This window comes from Chaetodon trifascialis, chromosome 5 (assembly GCF_039877785.1).
Source record: "Chaetodon trifascialis isolate fChaTrf1 chromosome 5, fChaTrf1.hap1, whole genome shotgun sequence".
Taxonomy (NCBI): Eukaryota; Metazoa; Chordata; class Actinopteri; order Chaetodontiformes; family Chaetodontidae; genus Chaetodon; species Chaetodon trifascialis.
In genome coordinates, this window is record NC_092060.1 from 22008701 (window position 1) to 22030461 (window position 21761).

The 21761-nt window shown below is 41.1% G+C and overlaps 1 protein-coding gene across 8 annotated transcripts in view; it reads right to left on the reverse strand.

The window, feature by feature from the left end:
- diaph2 (diaphanous-related formin 2) overlaps positions 1-21761 on the reverse strand; it is a 377012-nt gene that overhangs the window by 214711 nt on the left and 140540 nt on the right. For all 8 annotated transcript variants that reach the window (XM_070962307.1, XM_070962304.1, XM_070962305.1 and 5 more), the window contains 2 exons: positions 18783-19151; positions 10910-11024 (listed from right to left, as the gene is read on the reverse strand). In XM_070962307.1, the coding sequence (XP_070818408.1) occupies positions 10910-11024; positions 18783-19151 (484 nt within the window). The remainder of the gene's footprint in view (positions 1-10909; positions 11025-18782; positions 19152-21761) is intronic.

The window sequence follows — 21761 nt, forward strand, 5'->3', positions numbered from 1 at the left end:
TTCCCCACTTAACAGTCTCCAGCTCAAGCTGGACCTGTACTTTCCATGCAGCGAAACATTTATACACGCACTTGACACCCGTCAGCACTCATCTAGCCATGAGCAACTGGGGTCAAAAGTCTGGACAGAGTGTGGAGATGATACCTGCTGGAATACACTGTTCAGTGCTCTGCCTGCACACTGTGGATTTTAATGTAAACCAAGTCAATGTTTCGAGGAAATGTGCTTGATGTAGTGTAGTGCTACAGCCGGCTTCGGTGTGCTCACGTATACAGTAAAAGCAAATGCAAAATTCCCATGACCCTGCCTCTGTCCTGAAGTGTTACTGATGTAGTTTCCATTTACTTGCTTGTGTGGGTGGAGCGAAAGTGCAATAACAGTGCAACACCACCGAAAGACCTAAAGCCTAACATGGCTAAGTCTGAATGTAGCTACACAGCAGGCCCTGGAAGCCTCAGAGATTGTGAATTTTCTGTTTGTTTCTATGGTAAAAGATCGGACCGAAGACAAACAACAAGCCAGAAACAACATTAACATAATGTTTCACACTTTACAGCAGACTTCTTCAGTCCTCCTTACATTTATCACAGCACAGCTTTAGATTTTTTTCTGCAGCGTGTACTGTGTGTTTAATAAAACATGGTCAAAAGGAGAGAACAAAGGAGGGAATAAAGCATGAAACAAGCTGCAAATGCTCCAATTCACAAAGTCTTCCCCCTCAAGGCTTCTGCACTACAACAATTAAAAACATGTAGTCATGTGATTTATCACAATACATACATATATATATGTATTATTTTACCCGCCCTGAAAAGTACCTGTGTGCTTTGTTCTCTCAATTCAACACATCAGATTTTAAATGATCATTTCACTATTCATCTTCTTCAGAGGAGGCTTCAAGAAGACAGACAAAAGGAAGTATCACGTATGGAAAATAAAAACAAAGTCCAAAAATAACCATGCACGCTACGTCATTAACATATTCATTATCAGAAGCTTTGAAATATTATTTTTTGTCATCCTTCCTCATTTGAGAAAGATAAAAGTCTGGACAGTGGAAATATAAGTGAAGAAAAACTTAAAATTCCTTTACTTTAAAAAAAAAAAAGGTAATACAGACAGATGTAAAATGTACTGTAGCAAGAGAATAAAAGAAAAAAATGGGGGGGAGATTCTGACTTTAACTTCAAGGGAGATGACAAGGAGGTGAGGAAGGTGAAGAATACAGCCAGGGATACGGTGGGAGGATGGGGGAGCAAGCACAAGAAAGGGGGAAATAAATAAAAGGTAAAAAGCGAAGGCTAACTGTGCCAATATGTGCATCCTGAAGGGAAACTGAGAAAAGTGCAATGGACAGTTTATGTGCCTGCCGTGGAGAGGTGGTGCTCAGTCTTCTCGAGGGCCAGAGGAAAGCTTTAAAAAGCTCTCTTTCAAGATGGAGATCCAGAAGTGACACGTTTTAACTCCACATTAATTTTGTTGTACATTGCTGGGCTGCATCCTTTTTTTCCCTCACTGTGTGTGTGTGTGTGTGTGTGTATTATCTATTATTGGTCACAACCTATCCACCTTTCCACTATTTATTCCTCACAATTTGATTTAAACTGCTGTAATGTTACCGCTGTAAATAAACTACTGGAATGGGAATGGCGTAAATGTGGGACCTGAACAAAAACATAAAGAGAACGGCCTCATTTCGCTTGTTTGCCGACAGAAATGTCATATTATTATTATTGAAAGGACAACTAACTCAGCACAGGAAGATGCTGAAACCTATTCATGTGTTTTATTTAGGTTTGACTTATGTTTTTTTTTTTCCCCAAGCCTTTACGCTAAAACAAATCAAAAATCACTATCTAAAAAAGCCGCCTGGAACATCACTAACTTCTGAAGTCTCGTGGTCTCAGCTTTAACAATTTCCCTTCAGCATCTGTTTTTTTGGTCCTTTGTTTTTTTGTTTTGTTTTTTTACCCCTTTTTCAGTTGACTGTGGATCACAATCTGCAATCAGGCTTCTCTGTCTACCTTACTTTCCCTTTCCCTCATCTCAACCTTTTCTGTCTGTGTAGTAATTTACTTCGCTGTGGCGTTAGAAGTCATGATTGTTTATATTCAAGGAGGCACCATCTTGAACACGCAGGATTCTGATTGTTTACCCATCCTGCATGTGACATCACGGTTGCTCTCTTCCCCCCAGTGCTTCTCTGTCTCCTCTCTGTCCCTTTCCAGCCAGATTGGCTGTGGAGTGTCACCCCCTGGCCCACTAGTAGTCACAAACCAATTCCAGCAAAGAGGCTCAAAGACAAATTAAACTTAATGCCATGTAACAAACTCAGCGGGCGACTGCGCACCGGCAGGCTCTGTGTTAGCCGGTGGAGAAACGGGACTTGTGTGCACTTTTTGATCTGTATGGAAATCACGAGTCAACATGGAGCCGGATCTAAAGTGCATTTTGAAGAGGTCGGAGTCAGACAACAAGTGCGAAATTGAGATACAAGTAAAACATGTGCAATTACAACTGATGAATTCTGTTAACTGCGTGGCCGACAGAGTTTGTGTTCGATCTCATTTAAGGGGAGATTATGAAATACAGCGGGTGGTTGAGTTGTAACAGCTTGAAAAACAAACTGTGTCTACAGGCCTGTCAGAGAAAAAAATACCAACCATCGCTTAAGTAGAACAAAAGCTATCCGCCCCTGAAATTAATACCTAGCAAGAAGAATGAAAACAAAGCTGCAGAAGTTGCTCAGAGAATGTTGAGTGTCACTGAATTGCTCTGAATGGATTTGTGCAAAGGCTGCCAAAATATAAAGAAATCAGAGCAAAAGAAAACACACTTCCATTCTCTTGTGACAATTATCGACAAATCTGAAGCGTTTCTTGTCAAGACTTGTGTTTGAAAATGACTTAAAATGAATAAAAAGCAACGACTTCCACAGAGCCTCTCCATGCAGCACTCGAAAATGGCCAAACCAGTGCAGCAGCACTTCCACACAGTGAACAGTGAACCATCGCACATCAAGTATTCCCAATAAAATCCACCGCTCTCGTACTCATACTTCTGAGCTGGATTAGATATGCACTCCATATTCTGCTGTCTGGGATCATGGGGGCGAGTTAATGAAGCTCCACTGGGGCTTTTCCATGTGAAAAGCTCCAGTGACAGTGCTGACATTGTCCTCTTTTTAAACGCCAGTCCCAGTGTTAATAAGCATCCTATCACTCAATTAGGCAGGCATACAGATACTGAATGCGTACTACGGGAGGACACGCACACAAATACACACACCTCACAAAACACGCACAAACTGAACGCATCCTGCTTTAAAACTGGATGTCTCTTTTGAATATATTAGACTGATGTTGCACTGTTACAGGTTAATACTGTCTGGGGTGGTGGGGGGAGGACGGTTGTTATATATGCATGATATAACAAATACGGTCATATTAAATGCCATGTAATGGAAATGGGCTTGGGAATATGGTCAAGATACTCCAAGTCTTGATGTGAAAGCACAAACATATTATGCATGAGCCCAAAATACATGGAAGCTTAACTTTCAACTATCAAGAGGAATTAGGTTTTTAGCTGATGAATTCAGGATAAAGCTCAGAAACTCGTGGGTACTCAGTGTCCTTTTATTTGAATACAGTCACTTCACAGACTTTTCTGCCTCAGTCTCTTTGTTCCAGACTTATTGGTATTCAGTATGTGTGCATACTTGGAGCAAGGTATATGGGTTGTTTAAGTATTGTTGACAGAACAGTTCTAGACAGAACAAACTTACTTTGCCATGAAGATGCAGAAAAGGCCTGTGCAATAGCAGCAAAGTAAAATTAACGACATGGATTTAAATGCATATGCTGATTAATTACAAGCGCAAACGAGACAAAAATCTTCACTTTCAAGCGCCACTAGAGAAGTAGATTAAAAAGACTGACATATCCCAAACATGTGTTAGCTGGGTCTATCCAATAGAGCGAGCATGGAAAAAAAAAAAAATATTTAGATGCATGGGGGATATTTATTTTTGAGGAGACAGATTTACAGGTACATTACAGTGTACCTGAAGGCACATAAAAGTTAGCAGGGTGTAGAGTTGGGAGGCTGTAAGCGCAGGTATCAAAGAAAGCTAATATTCAGAGGGCTAAAGTTAAAGTGCACTGTGATACTCAGAATGGCTCTCATCTGAGAAGAGAAGATTAAAATCAGTGGGACATCACAGCAAGGCAATATGAAGGAGGAACGAGAGGAAATTTCTCTCGCTCGCTCGCTCGCTCTCCCTCTCGCAGACACAGATGCATACGCACATAATATAGTCTCCTACAATAAACCAATTACTTGTCATTAATATTTAAGGGCCTAATTTCCATTCATATGTGATATATTAAAAATGTGCAGGGATGAGCAAGGAAAATGGCTGACCCTGTGATATTCACAGTGGGCTGGCTGCCCCAAACAGAGAGAAATGAACATCAGGGTGTTTTGTGCTTTATTGAGACAAATGTCTCCTGCCTGTGCCAGCAATTAATGGCCTTCCATCTAAAATGAGGGAAAAATTGTGCCATTTGAGGGTTTTCTTGCCCAAAATTGGATAATATCCTCTTTAGTTAGCTTCAAGTAATGATGAGCATTTAATCCACAATTTGTGATTTACTAGCGTGAGGAAAGGTCTTAGGTCATCCAAACAATTCAGTGAAGACAAGCATCGCTCTGCTCACACACACTGATGACAGTTTACAAAATGCGTATGTGGTGAAATGCCAATTGTGATCTTGTCTGTGGGAGACTGCAGCTGTTAAACAATGAGCCTGAGAGAGTGAGTGGGTGGGTGGGTTTTTTTTTTTTTTTTTTTATGAGGCCGGCTCCGATGCCAGATGGACACCGCCATGTCCAAAGAGATGATTTCAGGAAGCGAACGGAGAAGGGCGAGATAAGAGAAGAGAAAGGGAGCGATGTCAGGAGGAGAAGAAAAGCCCTGCACAGAGACGCACAGGAAGCTGCCTTGGTGGATGCTCCCTCCTCTCAGTTAACAGAATCAGTAATAAACAGCCTTGCTCTCCAGGGAACCGTGGCAAACCATCAAGCCTGACTCCCCAACACTCTCACATGGAACATATCAAAAGCTTATCATTGTACACATGCTATTAATACAAGGCAGACTATTCCGCAGTGGGCTGCAGTGTCTTGAGTTGAGCTTAAACTCGTTAGACAAAAGCCTTTATTACATTGTGACTATCAGAGAAGGCAGAGCTCCGACAGTAGTCTTGGGATATATATTTTATTTTTTTTCAAGAACAACAAGCTTTTCAAAGGTTCCTATCAACAAGGCGCATTGTTAGCGAATGAATACAGCTTAACAGGATTAAAATAATTTGAGTGGCAGTTATTGTTGCGACTGTGTTCTTTGGGCCAAACCTCGCTTCCATGGATTTTTATTGAACGTGCACCGTGGGGCCCCGAGCACACGGCGCGCTGGTCAGCAACAGTTTTCTTGTCCGACTAAGAGGTTGCTGAGTGTCGTGTGAGGTGGCCGACCATGCGTGAGTGTGTTTGATCTGGTGGTCGGGTCAGCCCTGATGTTAACAGAGTTATTAGGGGACTTATTAGGGAGAGTCAGAGAGCCAGCTAAACCCCCCACTGATTCCATCATTACTGCTGTTGTGGCAGGGTCATTACCGCCCTGCTGCTGGGGCTTTGTAGCAGGGATTGAGAATCCGCTGGTGTGCGCACCACACTGGCTCAGTGGGGAGAGTGTGTGTGTGTGTGTGTGGGGTGGTGTTGTAGGGAGAGAGGTAAAGGAAAATGGGTGTCAGAGTGAGGAGAACTCCTGAGGGTTTTGATCAAATCCCACGTGATGAGGGGGAGGACGACTGCAGCCATCACTTGAAGCAAGGTTTTAACAAAGTTACCTTTGAAGGGCTGACCTTTGGAGGGTGCATCTTTTTTAAACACAACAGAACGAAATAAAGAGAAAACAAAACATGTTAAAGATTAAATACAATTTAAATGCACTAATTAATTAAACATCAGTACAAAAAAAAAAAAATCTGACAGACATTTTTACTTTGCTTCATGGATTATATATCAAAGACACGACAGGAAATACCACACATGATGTGCACAAACCTGCTTAAAATTCTCCAGGCGAAGAGCTGCTTTGATATTCACTATTACAACATTATTCGATGCCTCTCTGTCTCCTTCTCTCCCTTGACAAATATTTAGATTTATTTCCAAAGGTGCTCTTCTGGATTGGTAACGCTTCTACCCGTCCCCCTCGGCCTTGTTCACCACAAGCACTTGGCTAAGCATGTTCATTAGCTGCCTCAGCATCATTAACACAGAGGGATGCTGGGAAAGACAGTCTCAACGACCCTGCTCAGAGGGGTGGACTACAGCCTCTGATTCCTCCTTCAGGATGTACATCCATCTTCATTAAGCCTCTCTCTTTCTGCAGGAGTGAGACTGACTTTCAAACCATAAAATGTATTAATTCACCGGACCACCCAACAACCCACTTGGTGAAATAATAAAAATAAATTCAGGATATATTCATGTTTAAAACAGTGTGAGCTCTGAATATATGTATTCACTTACTTCATCTGAAATTAGCAAATATTTCCAAAGTAACTCTTCGCTGAAATGTACAGTACATTCAAGGATTTCAGTTGTTGTGGAGTAACTTTTCATCTTTTGTTGCATTGTTTCTGCGGAGAAGCCCAGACATCACCATTACAAAGTGGCATATGCCCTTTGTCCATCAGCAATTGGTGTGTGCAATGGAGGAAACATTTTGGGAGAAAGGGGGTGTGAAGTTTGCCAACATCAATCTTGTTTCAAATTGAACTGCAAAGTTCCAGCTGAATGAATTGCCTTTCAAATGCAGCAGGCCATGGCTACACACATTCAATCCCGAAGTGAATCTGATTTGATCCCAAAGAGCCGTACAAAGGCACAACCCACTGATTGATAAAGCGAACTGAGGGGAGATGAGGGTAAAAGAAGAAAAAAGAGAGAGCAAAGTCAATGGAGAAGAGGCTAAAGTAAGAGGAGAAAGCCGATACAGCCGAGCGAGGCCAGAGAAGAGGGGAAAGGACAAGAGAAAGAAAGCAGAGGGAGGAAACTGTTTTAATGGGAAATAAAATAACTATAACGTCTGTTGTTCTACAGGACCCGTCTGACGTCTCGTATACAAGTTGAAAAGATGTGAAAACCCGGGATGGTTAGCGAGAGATGAGAAGAAGAGAGATGTGTGTCGCTGATAACAGATTGCTGAGCTCTGCGCGTGGGTAGGAACAATTTTCCCATCACAAAGCACGCAATGGTGCCAAAGGTGAAATACCTGCCTTGACATCAGTGACTGAGCTGTAGCTTTAAGAGTAACACATTTTCATCTCGCAGGAGAAGGTGCTACTTTTTCCCCCACACTCGAACAGGAAGCAGCGTGCAGTTGAAAAATCTTTAAATTATAAAGTGGATTAAGGTTCACTGTATAAAAACAGCGGAAGCCATGTTGCAGCTCAAAAACAAGACTTATCACAGAGTTTAAATGAAGCTTCATTCTCATTTTTAGCACATTAGTGTTTCTAAGTCATTAGCTTACACTGGAAGGATAATTCACTGTGCCTTTATTGCTACATCAGCAAAACACTCTTCATGTGGAAACTGTTTAATCTGAATCAAAAATCTAATTTCCTCTTGATAAAGGCCATGTGAGACCAGAAACAGCTGTGCTTTCTGTCAGGTGTGAAGCAGCAATGCAACGGATCTTGAGTGGGAGATCTGTGCAGATTTACTACCTTAATTTAAGGCAGCAAGACGAATAAATTAAAGGTAAAGTGAGGATAATTCAGTCTGATATTATTTGTTTTCATTTTTCTTCTTTACAACCTTGGCTTTATTTTCAAAGGTGTTAATTAATGATGCATAGATATGAATAATTGTGTATTCATAAAACAAAAATATTGTTTCTTTTTTATTTGTACTTTACTCGACAACTTAATTCCTGAGTTATGTGGTTGATAGAGGTTATATTTCTGTGTATAAACTGCTGTTTTGCAGAGCTACTTGTGATGAATGTTGCTGATCTGATGGAGTGGTAAGGACGCTTCCAGTGTATCTGAATTGTGATTGATACTTTTGGAAATGTGTTTTTTCCTGTGCCGTCCTGAATTGAGATGCAACTTGATGTTGCCTGTATGGCTTAATCAGTGACACGTCTTTGGCCTTCAGAGTACCTAATAACTGACGTGTTGAATTCTCAATCAGGCCGCAGAAACATCTTATAATAAATGTCAAAGGAAAAAAGTAAAAAGCCACTTTTAGAAGATTGAAGCCGAGCTTGAAATCCCTCTTGATTATCATTTCCTTTTCTTGCAGAAACTCATTAAACAGTGAGACTCATAAAAGCAGCAGGGGAGATGACAGTCCTGCATTCTCAGTTGTTTTAGAGGCCTCTGAGCGCAATAAGCATCTGAAAATTGGGGGCTGTTAAAGTGATTCTTTTTTTTTGCTTTTACTGCCTAAGTGTTGTTCTTCAACAATACAAGTAACAAGCAAGAATCCCAAGGAACGTGGAGTTAACAGAAGCCTTTTTGCACCATTTTCTGAGGGCAGCTCTGCAGGGAAGGCATTTACACCTGCTTGCCTCATCTTTCACGATACACTAGTCCCCTGAAGTGTGCTCTACTTATAAATATCCACGTCTAAGATGTGGCAAAGATGGAGGTACCACAAAGAAGCAAAGGAAATACCAACAAGTGTGTGTGTGTGTGTGTGTGTGTGGGTGCTTCTAAAAAAAAAAAAAACGGTGGCAATATCCCAGACAAATGAAGTCAGTTTTCACCAGTGACTTGTTTGTCAAATCAGCACAAAGGATTTATGGTCCGTGGTAACACTGAGAGGTTACAATGAGAGCGCAAGACCACAGGAATTCATCTTGCAAGCCTCTCCACCTGAACCTCCGCCACGGCTTTAAACTACACCAGCACCGGTTAACCAATTTAGCTTGAGACGGAGGGAGACTCGCTACCCAAATAGGTCAGATTCAGAGCGGAAATAAGGCGGCGATCCTTCTGACAAAACGTTTAATGTTCAAGCGCTTGCTGCTCCATATCCTCAGATGTTTTTGAAAGACTATACTGCATGAATCATGAAACGGCGGAAAGAGAAAAACAAATGAACAACTATCTCATTTTGGGAAGATCCCATCTAGAACCTTTTTTTTTTTTTTTTTGCAATACCATCTACATCAAAGCCCTTCTCATTGACTTTCAACTTCACTGACATGGGGGGGTGGGGGTAGATATCAAACATTAAACAGCATTTTTCATTCATGAGCAAATCATGTTCTGTTTCAACAATAGAGGGAAAAGAGCTGATTCAGTGAAGTCGCTGCAGGGGTAATTGATAGGGATCCAGCAAAGGTAACTCCCAGGGGAAATGCTGGATCATGAATTCCTACCCTGCCAGCGGGAACATGGACTATCTATAGAGCTTTTTTTTAAAGCCCAGTGGGTGAGGAAGAGAATTTAATAAAGAATTTAAAAGGACATTTAAAGCTGAATTAAAACCCTGTGTCTGTGCAACTCCAAATGTTAAGTCGTATTTCACTTTAAGAATCTATTCTGAGAGTGTACTTCATGGCAGCGGTGCTCTGCAAACACGTTGCTGATTTACTAACACCAAATGCTAATTGCATCCCCCTCAATAACAATTTCTGAATCCAATAAAAGAACACAATGAAAAGTAAAATAATTAAATAGGTGTTGCAAAGGTGTCTGTCAGTGACTTCAGAAATGTCACAGAGCATGTGTCAAAAAATATAGTGTCTGGCAGATATGCTCTGGGGAGGGACGAAAAGGCCGATCCCTGCAACTTCATTAAGCCTTACAACAACTGTTCTTTCCTGCCCACATTCGCCCTCCATCTGTATTATGCCGGCAAATCACCTTGAGGCAGCTGAGGCAAAATTGCTATTTATTTCACAGAACAAAAAGAGATGAGACTAGTTTGTCGACCTGGAGGCTGTGAGAAAGATGTAGCAAGGAGCTGCTGGTGGGCTGACTGGTGTCCAAACAGAGGGTGGGTAGTGTATGGGAAAAGTTGGAGGACTGTATAGTTATGTCCACGCACCCTGACAGAGCTCAGATTTGACTGTTCTGCGCTTGACAGGCCTCTGACTTTTCCCCTCCCGCTGCTGCTAGAATAAGAGGGGTGTCGGGCGCACATACGTATACACACACTGTCAAAGAAGTGGAAAAATACTCAAATTGTCATGGGAAGAACACATCAAGTGCCTTCACACTCCCTCTTCTATAAAAAACCCGCTCTGTACTGCTTGTGTTATTCATCAGCAAGTTAGGTAGCCTGGTTGTGTATCTAAGAAACAAACTGGCCAGGACAAGAAAACTCCCAGAGCTTCCTTCACAAAAGCCTCCCGCCTTCCCTGATGGAGGATTGGTCTACTGGACTGGAAAAGGCAAGAAGCAAACCAAGCATAACTGCTCCTGGTTCACAGATATAGTGTATGCACAAGTTCAAGTCTGTGCACACCCACGTGCACACACAAAAACGCTGATCTGAAACTGCTCACTGCGCACAAACAACAAACACAATGAGCAGCCACATTGCATTTCGAGCTTTCTCAAAGACACAAGTATACAAACACTGCAGAGAGCCTTGGTATCCCTAATTGGCACTGAGATTTGACTTGAGAGCATACATAGATGGTGTTCAAATGCAGTGGGAAAAAGTGCTTGGTTTAAAGATAATTAACATTTCAGTGAGAAATTCTTAAAGTGTCACAAGATGAAAGTGGCTTGGCATCTACTGCCGGAGAGGCTAAATGAAGCATGTGTGTGTAGATTAATTAAGGAAGGGGTGAAGAGAGATGACGCCTCCTTACCTTTGCTCTGCGAGGAGAAGCAGAGGGAGAGCTGAGCAAATAGGTCAGGATTCTCAAACTTCTCTTCTTTGACTTTGATCCAGAAGCAATTCTCTGCCATTTCCTGAGGCACTATCTGTAATGACACAAGGATTCCATTATCACCACAATCAGAGACCGCCATTCCACCAACCTGCCACTCAAAAAGTTCTTCTCACTGGAGATGGGGTTTGTGTGTGTCTGTCTGTGTGTGGACACACACGTGCCTTTGTGTGTGCGCATCCTCAGTATTTGAGCAGCAAACAACAAACAATAAAGACCAAAGAATTCATGTGATGACAAATCACAATATGGCCATGATGATGTGTGAATGGACCCTGACTAAACCAGACGCACCAAAGCTCTTGGTGACCTCTTGAGATGAATGAATATGGGAATTTCAGCTCGCTCAGCACACCTGTTTATGCACCCCTCCACCGAGGACCTGCCTGAAACAGCAAAGCCTCTAAGACGCAACGAAGCACCGACACACAGTGAGGTGACAGCAGGCCACGGGGACGCTTTCTCACACCTACATAACAGACGAGAGACAGGAGGAGTGTACAGACAGGGTCCTCCCGCATATCTAACTCAAAGGCGGGTCAGCTCTGTGTTGTCGGCTGACGCCTTTGTTGAAAATTCTGACAAAAAAACAAGTTGTTTTTTTTTCTAAAAATGACAAGACTTGTGCTCTATATTTACTTGTGTTAGTTGTGTAATGTGTCAGTTTCATGGTATATCATATTCTAAAAATTCTAAAAAAAAAAAAAAAGCAGTTATCCTATTATGTACCTTTGCTCATTTATGGTATTACTCATTATCACTATTGGTGCAATATAAAAAAAAAAAAGAGTTATTGTAATAAATTAAGTGTTTGATTAACCAAAAAAACCCTTGTGTTTTTATTCTCTTAGGGATCATTACCGCAGGTGTTTCATTAGGGACCATCAACAAATTATTGTTTGAATGACACAAAACCAATGTTATTTTCAATACCTTTGTGACTGACTTGTGCCCATATTACTGAAAATTGTGATTAAAAAATTCGGCAAAATTGTCCTCGTGCAGCTATTTGATTGTTAATGGGCACTTATTTTACATTCATATATGAATGGAAAATAACTGCTGTATTATAGTTTCTATGTTACAAATCAATACCGAATTGTATTACTACAGTGGACAAATAGGACATAGCTCTTTTTATAGGATTTCAATGTTTCTTCAATTTTATATTAATATTTTTTAATACTTTTATTTACATATGTTTCATGAGATCAAAATTCAGCATTTTTTTTTTCAATTGCTGACACACCAGATGGTTTGTTATACAGAACCATCTGGGAAGTCGTCCTTGGAAACTGTTAGGAAAAGGGCAGGCGCGTTAAAAAAACACTTGGCAGGTGATTGGATGAACCATCTGTCTATCACTGCCCATCACGGGCTAACTTCAACCAATCACATCAATGAGCCGTATGATGTTGTCGCAGGACTCTTCACAGTCCAATTGAGAGAAGAGTGAAAAGATCTTTTCCATTGAGAAAAGCCTTCAGCCTTCATTCTTTGCTCTTCTTTCAATGAGGAAATACTCTCCAGTTCTGAGATAACTGATGCTACAGCCGCTTCTACGCTAACCTCTTTAGGAGCCACCATTGTTGCTTACAAACAAAGAGTTGCCTCTCTCACTATCGTCGCATCTGAACCACACCTTACTAAAAGCTGTTTTCCTGCATCATTCTTGTCTTCACTTCTTATCATCAGGCTCTGTGCCCCTTTGTCCTCTTCTTAATCTTAAGTTGGTAAGCAAGAATAGTGATTTTTTCTCACTTTAGCAGCGTACACGCATTCCATGTTCATTCTCCTGCTTTCGCCACTTTTGTCTTCAAGAAATCTGACAAAACTGAGAGAGTCAGATATAAACAAACCCATCTAATATGTTGTACACATTACTTGCTAATAATGTGCGTGGCACTAAACTTCACCTGCTGTACACTGGTGTAAGTGCTATGGTGAGAGCTCTTAGTGTGACACTGTTGAAGCTTTTTTATCGAGGGTCTGGACTAGGAGTTGGGCTATTACGCTTCTGCCATTAACCTCCTCAAAGCTCCTCACAGTAATTACATACAGAAAGAGGTTTAAGTGCAACACTTATGCAACACAGTATAGACCGAGAGCTCCAGCTGGTGATAAGGTGATACCAGGTGATAAGTGTAAAAGTGAGTCCTACAGTGGCAACAAAAGGTGCTTTCATGGGAAGTTTATGAAATGTTCAACATCAGCTGGTGGTGGTGTTGAGTGTAGATAGCAAAGTGCCTCTGTGCTCTTTTATTTGCTCTCATACGATCCACTCAAAGTCCTACACTGCAGTCTATGTCATGTCTGCGATAGCCTAATTCAGAGAAAGTGGTGAAACAGCAAATTGTGATGTAGCTCAAAAATCCAATAACACAATGCTCTGTATCCCACTATCAAAACTCCTGCAATACTACACCTACTACAACAACACTACTACTACTACATCTATCAACAACAACAACAATAATAATGATAATAATAATAACAATAATTGCTTTAAAAGTTTTCTGGAAAGTCATGTCAAGCGAGACGGTGAAATCTTCAATCAATGTTCGCTGCAGCTCGTTCTGCTCATATACCTGTGCAGCAGCTCCACCCCAGCTGCATCCACTGCCCATACATTTATGCATTCAGATGTGAAGTCATTACCTACAAGTATACCAGTTATTATCTCTGATATTCGATCACAGGAAAAGAGGGGTGCCACATGTACCAATTTACATCTAATTTCAACTAAACCCTTTACGTTGTCCCTACTTTCCACTCGTGTTTCACTGGCTTTGAAAACCGCCCTCCACAGCATATGTTCTCTGACCAATAAGACATTCATGACAAACTGACACAGTCATCCACTGGATGCCCTTTACACTGATGAAACATGGTTGGATGCAGCTGGTTCTTTTCTCTTCCTGAAGCTTCATCACCAACTTACACTATTTTTTCATACAGTGAGGCAGAATAAATGTAGTGTTACAGCTGTATTTTCAGATCGGCTTAACTTGCTTTAATTACGATAAGGTAATTAGAAGTGGTGACTCCAATATCCACAATGACAGTTCTGCTTCCTTGAGTACGGTCCATTTCATCAACCTTCATGCTCTTTTGTCCTGACTCATCATATTACTAAGCCCAGCCATCAATGGGCCATTCCCTTGATCTCCCTGAATACTGATGTCAGAAGAACCACTACTCAACATCATTGCTGTGTTTACTGTGAAGTAACACACAAAACAGGTCAACTCAAGCAGAACTGTTAGAAAACAAAAACTGGCCAAATTCAAGCTCCATGGAGCAATGGTGGCATTAAAACTGGACTACCATAAAGCTGAAAGGACACGCTGAAGAACTTAACTCCAGACTGACAGACAGCTGCAATACAAATAATGTGTGCTCCTGAACTGCAACAGAAACATGAAACTAGCCTGAAAATCCTGTCAAACCTTATTGATAGCCACAAGAACAATCCAAACTTCTTTGTCTCAGTCATTAACCAACTGACTAATCCTCCTCCAGCTAATTATACAAAGTTACTTCCCAAAAATAACTAACGGTTTTGCCACTTTGATGCTAGTCCACCTCTGCATGGAGTCACATTTAAACATTTCTCCATAGTGAGCTTCAGTGAGCTTACTGATGTCACGAGCCAAATTAGATCATCCACCTCTCCCCTTGATCCACTCCCTGCAACCTTTTTTAAATTTGTTTTCAGTCATTTAGCAGATGTTTACTCACCATAGTGAGCAGCTCTCTCCGGAGTGGCATTTTTCCCCATTCATTACAGACATCTGTTAGAAGGCCCCTTTTAAAAAAGAACACTTCAGACCCTCCGGTGCTAAGTACCTACCAAACAATCTCCAACCTTACAAACAACGGTATTATAAGTGAGAAAGTTGTATAACACATACAAAAATGCCAGTTCAGTTTTCCTACCTTGGCACCACATCACCTCATCTTTATATGCGTCTACTTAGCTGCATCACATAATCATCATAGCTACATGGATGACACACAACTCTACATTTCACCATCTCCTGATAACATCAGCTCTTTAGATTCCCTGCTTAGCTGCCTGAAGGACATCAGTTTCTGGATGTCACAAAATATCTGCATTTGAACGGAGAAAAGACTACAATTCTAGTGCTGGGTGCAAAGGCTCTTTCAAAATGCAGCTACAACACCACTAGGTATAAACTGTCCTTGAAGTGAGCGGCCCGTATTCAAAGCTAATGGTATAAAGTCCTCCAATAAAGACAAGGCATAACTTTTCTTGCCTATTTTGCGAAGTATCACAATTTTTACTATAAACCTGCAACGAAAGCCCAAATGGCAAACAGAAATCAGAACCTAATGGACATCGGCACAATGTCAGGGCACTACTGCTAACCACCAACTCACAGCTATGCTACCTATGCTATGCTATCAGTTAAGCAATTTGTAAATGTGTGTTTCTGCAAAAAAAAAAGTACAGCATGTTGCTTCCAACATCCAAAAAGTGCTAAACTAAATAGTTATGTATAACTAGTGTCCCAGGCACCAATGTAATGAGGTAAATAGCAACAGGAGAAGCAGTAACACTCTGTTCTCCACCACCAAGAAGTACGTTCACTGAGGAGGTAAAATGAAATCATCATAATTTGAAATGGGGTAATAACACGAAGTGAGCATTGCTTCATGCAAACAAGTAACTACAGCAGGGGTTTGGCATCAGGGTGGAGAGGGGAGTCGAAGAAAACACTCAAAGGAAAAGTGTGAGTCCATTCATTCACTCAGTTTGTAATGGAGACATGAACCGACATGGAAATTATTTGGTATGTGCTGAGAAAAGTGAACAGTATCACATTATTTTACATTTTTACAAAATGAAAGAAACTGCCATGGCGGAGACGGTTCTAACATGTTTTCTCTCTGTTGATTTTCATATGCACAAGAAGGTCAATCCCGTTAGCCTGACTTTGTGCCATAAATCGAGCCCTCATGGAGATCGTACCTGGTGGCAGACAGAATGGCAAAGTCAGAGACTCTTAAAGGGAACCCATCTTAACGCTGATGGCATCATTATTCTATTGCCATTACTGTACATTGTGCAATCAAGGTTTGATCGGCAAAGAAAACACAAACAACAACACTCCTGGTGAAGGATGCTTTTAGAAATTGCAACTTAACTTAACTCAAATCTTACTTTACTTACACAAGATAATGTTTAATCAAGATAACACACAAAACCATCTAACAACAAAGGCCAAAAGGGTTCCAAGGCATGTACATTCATTTCACAGTTTTAACTTATGTCAAGAAATGAGGGCGTTTTCATTCAGCTGCTCTAGCTGCACAACAGATTACACTATAAAACTGATCAATAACAACAACAACAATAGTAATAATCCTAACTTAAAAATAGTATTTGGCAAATAGGCAATGACCGAATGCATAGCTGATGGTGTAATTCTAAATTTCCTAAATTCTGTGACTTGGTGACTCTTAGGGGCTTCCTGCTGAGCCTGACCAGAATAAAGATGTCATTTCTATGTTTGAGTGAAGGAATTTGTTCCAATTTGAGCTAATGAGCTAACGCTGAGCTTAAATATGAGCCCGTCTCATGATGCTTTGCGTGACAGTTATTTCCTTAACCCCACTGCATCCATGCTGCCTTTTGTTCGGCGTTCCCACATGTGTACAAATATCCTTAATTAGTGTGGTAAGATTACATTAATTTATTTTTTCAGGAGGGATGCATACGAAATAGAACAATGTGGTGTGTGTGTGTGTGTGTGTGTGTGTGTGTGTGTGTGTGTGTGTGTGTGTGTGTGTGTGTGCGCGCGTGTGCGTGTGCGTGTGTGTGTGTGTGTGTGTGTGTTGTTTAATTTGGCATGGGGACAGTCCCATACTCTGTCTTCGCTAATAATTTTCTGTGGGAATCACTGACGCACAAATATGGAAGAACATGCAGGGAAAAAATAACTCAAGCTGATTTGAAAGGCATTTAGCACTTAAACAAAGCTGGCATTTCCCAGTATGTGCCTGGGCTCATCTATTCCTGTATGAGTGCCTTGTACTACTGCTTCTGACCAAGAATGTACTGCCACCACATCCCTTGTTGACTTCCCATGTAAACACTGTCACTACTGATTGAGAATATGATACTTGAAGTAGGTTATGTATACATGCACTATGTGTGTGTGTGTGTGTGTGTGTGTGTGTGTGTGTGTGTGTGTGTGTGTGTGTGTGTGTGTGTGTGTGTGTGTGTATATGTGTATATATATATATATATATATATATATATATATATATATATATATGATAGATAGTGTGATTTTAAATATGTAAGTGGTCATCACCTGTGTACAGATGAATGCAACAGCTGCCCTTCAACTGATTGATGAAACTCCACTGTCTAGTAATAACTGAATACCATTTTTGTTCTCAAATATATATATTCATACTCTCGTCAGACATGTATGGGGTTCCTGATAGACGGGACGTCTCTTTTCTCTCCTCTTCCTTCATAACACAAGCGAATCATACTTGCTCCTGCTAGGCTCATACTTCCATCTGCTGCACACAGAAAAGACAGAGGACTCTTAATCGACACAGGAGACACAGATTGTTTTTCCTCAGGTGGTGATGAATTTCATTTGCATCACCAAACTACAATTCCTGTGGAGGCAAGGTTAATGCTCCTGCACATTAACCTCTTTCCGTACGCCTCCCAGACAATGGGCATTTGCATGTCACTGCATGCACACAAATCAAATCTGCAAAACCACGTAGATACTGCACAAGAAAACGACTAGTAATATTTAAAATATCAAGGCACAAACAGGCCTGCCTGGCATTAAGACATAAAAAAATGTTGTTTTCTTACTGTTTTTCTCACAGGTTTGATATTTCTCACTGCTGCATGACACTATTAATAACTTTTCTTACTGCTCAGGAAACTCCCACACAGAGTGAAGCATTTGCATACATGCCATTTTAAAGAGTGCTTGACAGAAATTCAACCTGTAGCATGCTGCTTACGACACAACAGTCAACGTTGTTCTTCACATTTCTTCTCATTTGCATCGTTTGCTGGCCTGTTGTTGAATAAATAATGTACCACAGCAACCAAAATATTCCCCAGACAAAAACATGTAGCGATAACGAAAATGGCCCTCAACAGTCAAAATTCCTTTTTAATACATAACTTGATTGCACTAAAACCATTAAATATATTGTGCAACACTAACTTGATGTCAAAAGAAGTAGTCTGATGTTGGTTGCTGTTCAGTAATTGAAGACTGAAGCGAAAGGTCATACAAGCAAGGAACCATTAAATTAATGCTAAGAACTCCTGAGGCGATGGATAAATTAGCTGTGATGAAAAAAAAAAGGAGCCCACACGTAAGAAAATGTCCTATTGAAAATATATTCAAATGATGGAATATTACACAACCCAGCCTTCATTCAGTTATGCTAAAGAGTGTGAAAAGCCAAGGACATTTGACCAATGAAAATTGTTTACTGTTGCATCTTTTGAAATGAGTTCTGAGTGCGGAATCGTGCGGCCTGTGGCTGAAAGGTTCTTTGGCGAGATTAAGAATGCGTCTGAATAGAGCTCCTTTTGATTTGGATCTCCAACTTTGCATCTTCTTATTGCACACGGTTACTTCAAAAAATCCCCTAAATCCAGAGCTAAATGTTTGCATGATTGTAAAGAGACTGTGAAATATTTCATGTGAGCAGTGCAATAGCATCTCACCAATCACATGAGAGTCACAGTGAATGACAGCTCAGGTTAGCATACCTTGGTCCAGTTGACCCTCTTCATCACAGTTTCTGGCTTGTAGACCTTCTTAGGCGTCAGTCCATAAGGCAGCTTGACGACAGGCAACGCAGGAGGTGGGGGAGGCCCACCAAATCCCCCAGGGAAGGGCGGAGGAGGTGGAGGCCCAAAACCAGGGGGCGGTGGCGGAGGTGGAGGTCCTCCACCTGGGGGTGGAGGTGGTGGCGGAATGCCGGCGTGGCCAGGGAGAGGGGGAGGAGGTGGAGGAGGGGGAGGACAGCCACCAGGCGGAGGTGGCGGAGGTGGTGGTGGAGGAGGAGGTAGAGCTGCTGCACCCCCTGGTAGGGGCGGAGGAGGTGGTGCTCCGGGCACGGTGGGGCCCGCTGCAATCTGCAAATACAGGGTAGAAATGTTAAAGATGGCCGACACGTCGACCAAGCCTCAGTCTGAGGTCACTGATAGGCAGAAGGTGGATGTCTTGGTTTGTGTCAGTGAAGAAGCTTTTCTGTGAAAAACAATGTTTTACTGCCAGTATCTTAGCGACTTGCCATGATCTTTGACTGTGGAGAGACACAGTGTGTGTGTGTGTGTGTGTGTGTGTGTGTGTGTGTGTGTGTGTGTGTGTGTGAGAATAACAGTCGACCAGCTCACTGCAGTTTTACATCAAGGCTTACCAGGTTCTGGGTGAGTGTTGCTTGTAAGTTCAGACCACATGAAGAGGTCACGTCTCCTCCTGATCTTCTGACTTTACTATCCAAAAAGTTCATGCCCACAAGTTTAAAAACAGTTTTTTGTGGATGTTTGCCAAGTCGACTTTGCTGTGAGTCCTTTAAGTAAAGGCACTGCTCATGATCTTCACTATTCAGCAGCAGTGACATTCAGGAACATTTCCGTCTTTCCAGATTAGGAAAAAATGCTTGTACTTAATGAGTTTAGCTTGTTAAATGAAACAAATGGGTATTGTTGAACTTAAACTCAGTGGCTACAAAACTTGACACGAAATCATGTTTTTCTAGATTTACTGGTATCTACTGTATTGTTTGACATACATGGGAGTTCAGTTACAAGTTGGGATATACTCTAAACTGTCTGCATACTTGGGCTAAGTGTAACATCATATATACTGTATATTTACAAGAGATGTCAGGTTTATTGAGGGGGCTATCATGAGTATTTCAGAGCAACTGAAATAAATTTGTGCGCATGAAACAGAAAAATCTTGAAAAAGCAATGACTCCCTAAAGCAATTCTGCAGTGTGAGGATATGTTCTAGTAATGGGACTTGACTGAATGCTACAGTATATAAGAGACTATGAGTTGTACAGCTCATATTCACATCATGTCAGATTTATCAGAACACTTTCAATTCAAACTTGGATTTGTGTATTTTTTTATAATTTTCACGATGTTACATTACCTCGTAGTTGGTGTCATAAAATGCACATTTTTTTCAAACTGGTTGCATAAGCTCTACTGAAATCATCCATTTATAATTATCAATCAAATAGTATAATATACCTGCCATTGGAGGTACGAGTCATATGTAGACCAGTGATCTTAAACGAAACCAGTTCATCTGATTTAAGAACAAGATGACTGGAATTCATCTTGAAAAAAACAAAAATGCGGCTTTCTATGAAGCACTGGCAAAAAGGTTGGCCTTATGTGTTCAGAAATATCAATCCCTGCAGGTATGTATGGAAATATGCCGCAAAATGTTGGAGGAAAACCTGTGATCGACGACTGCTTTAATTTACAAAAGATAAGAATGTTGCTTTCCCATCAAGTCTTCATCATGAGTTCTCACAATGGCAGGCTATTACACAGTAGACAGGGATGTAATTAGACCTGAGACTGATAAGACAAAGTCTTTCAGTCCTTTGGCATGTCTGCACTATCACACATACTGCATACACAGGTAGTAGGTGATAGTCAGTGATAACGCCAATAGAAAAATGTTCAAGAGAAAAACAGTTATGCAAATACAACAATTACAGACACCCAAGCTTAGACAGGGTTTGATCTTTGAAGCTGATTAGACGGCGGCTCTTACCAAAAAGCGTTTCCACTTGCACTTCTCATTTCCAAAAGCAATTCCCTACTATGTGCTTTTCCCCCAGTCACTTGATTGTGAGCGCAAATGTGACTGGCTTCATATTTAAAGACATTACGTTGCGTTTTATTACATAATGGCATTGGCGAATTGTTTATTAGGGCCAAAATTAAAAAGGTGTTCTGCACGGAGCTTCTTGCACAGATCGCCCAGAGCCCTTCAGTGAAAATCCACATGCAATGATTACATGTCTGTCAATCTCGAGCCCTCCGTGGCCCGTTTTCTCTTTTAAGATTAATGTGAGAGAATGGAAGCAAATTAGTTGCTAAATTAGAACGCAGTTGTTTCCATACGGAAGGACCCTCTGAGTCTTTATCTCTCTCTCTCTCTGATCTACCCAATAATAATAAGCCCAGTGTTTCACAGAACCCTTGGGATCCAATACCATTGCCACTGGCTTCTTCCTGTTCCTCAGACACCAAAACAAATACCTAAAATAAAGACATCCATAAGCTGCAAATTGTGCATTTTGCCTTAAATGATAATGGTTATTTCATACTGCATTCATATGGGACAACATCAGACTTAATGTTCTGCGTTGTAATTAAGCAGCCCGTGCATGTTTTGTATAAGTGTCTGAGCATGCACAGTATATGTTTATGTAAGTATGTGAGACAAAATACACAAACATATCCGTCCATACAGACATTCTGAACGAGTAACATTTTACAGCAAAGGTTTCTTTTCCCAATTACTTTCCTATATGCTGATTGGTATATATCATCCAGCATGTTTTAATATTGTGTTTCTCGCCAGCCTGTGAAGGTCTCCTTGATGCTTTTTGGCTGATGTTACTATTGCGGAGCCCATCTGGAGATCTGTCTAAAGTAAAAGACAGGGCTAATATGAAATCTAACCCATCCAATTTGGATTCACAGTCTTCTGGA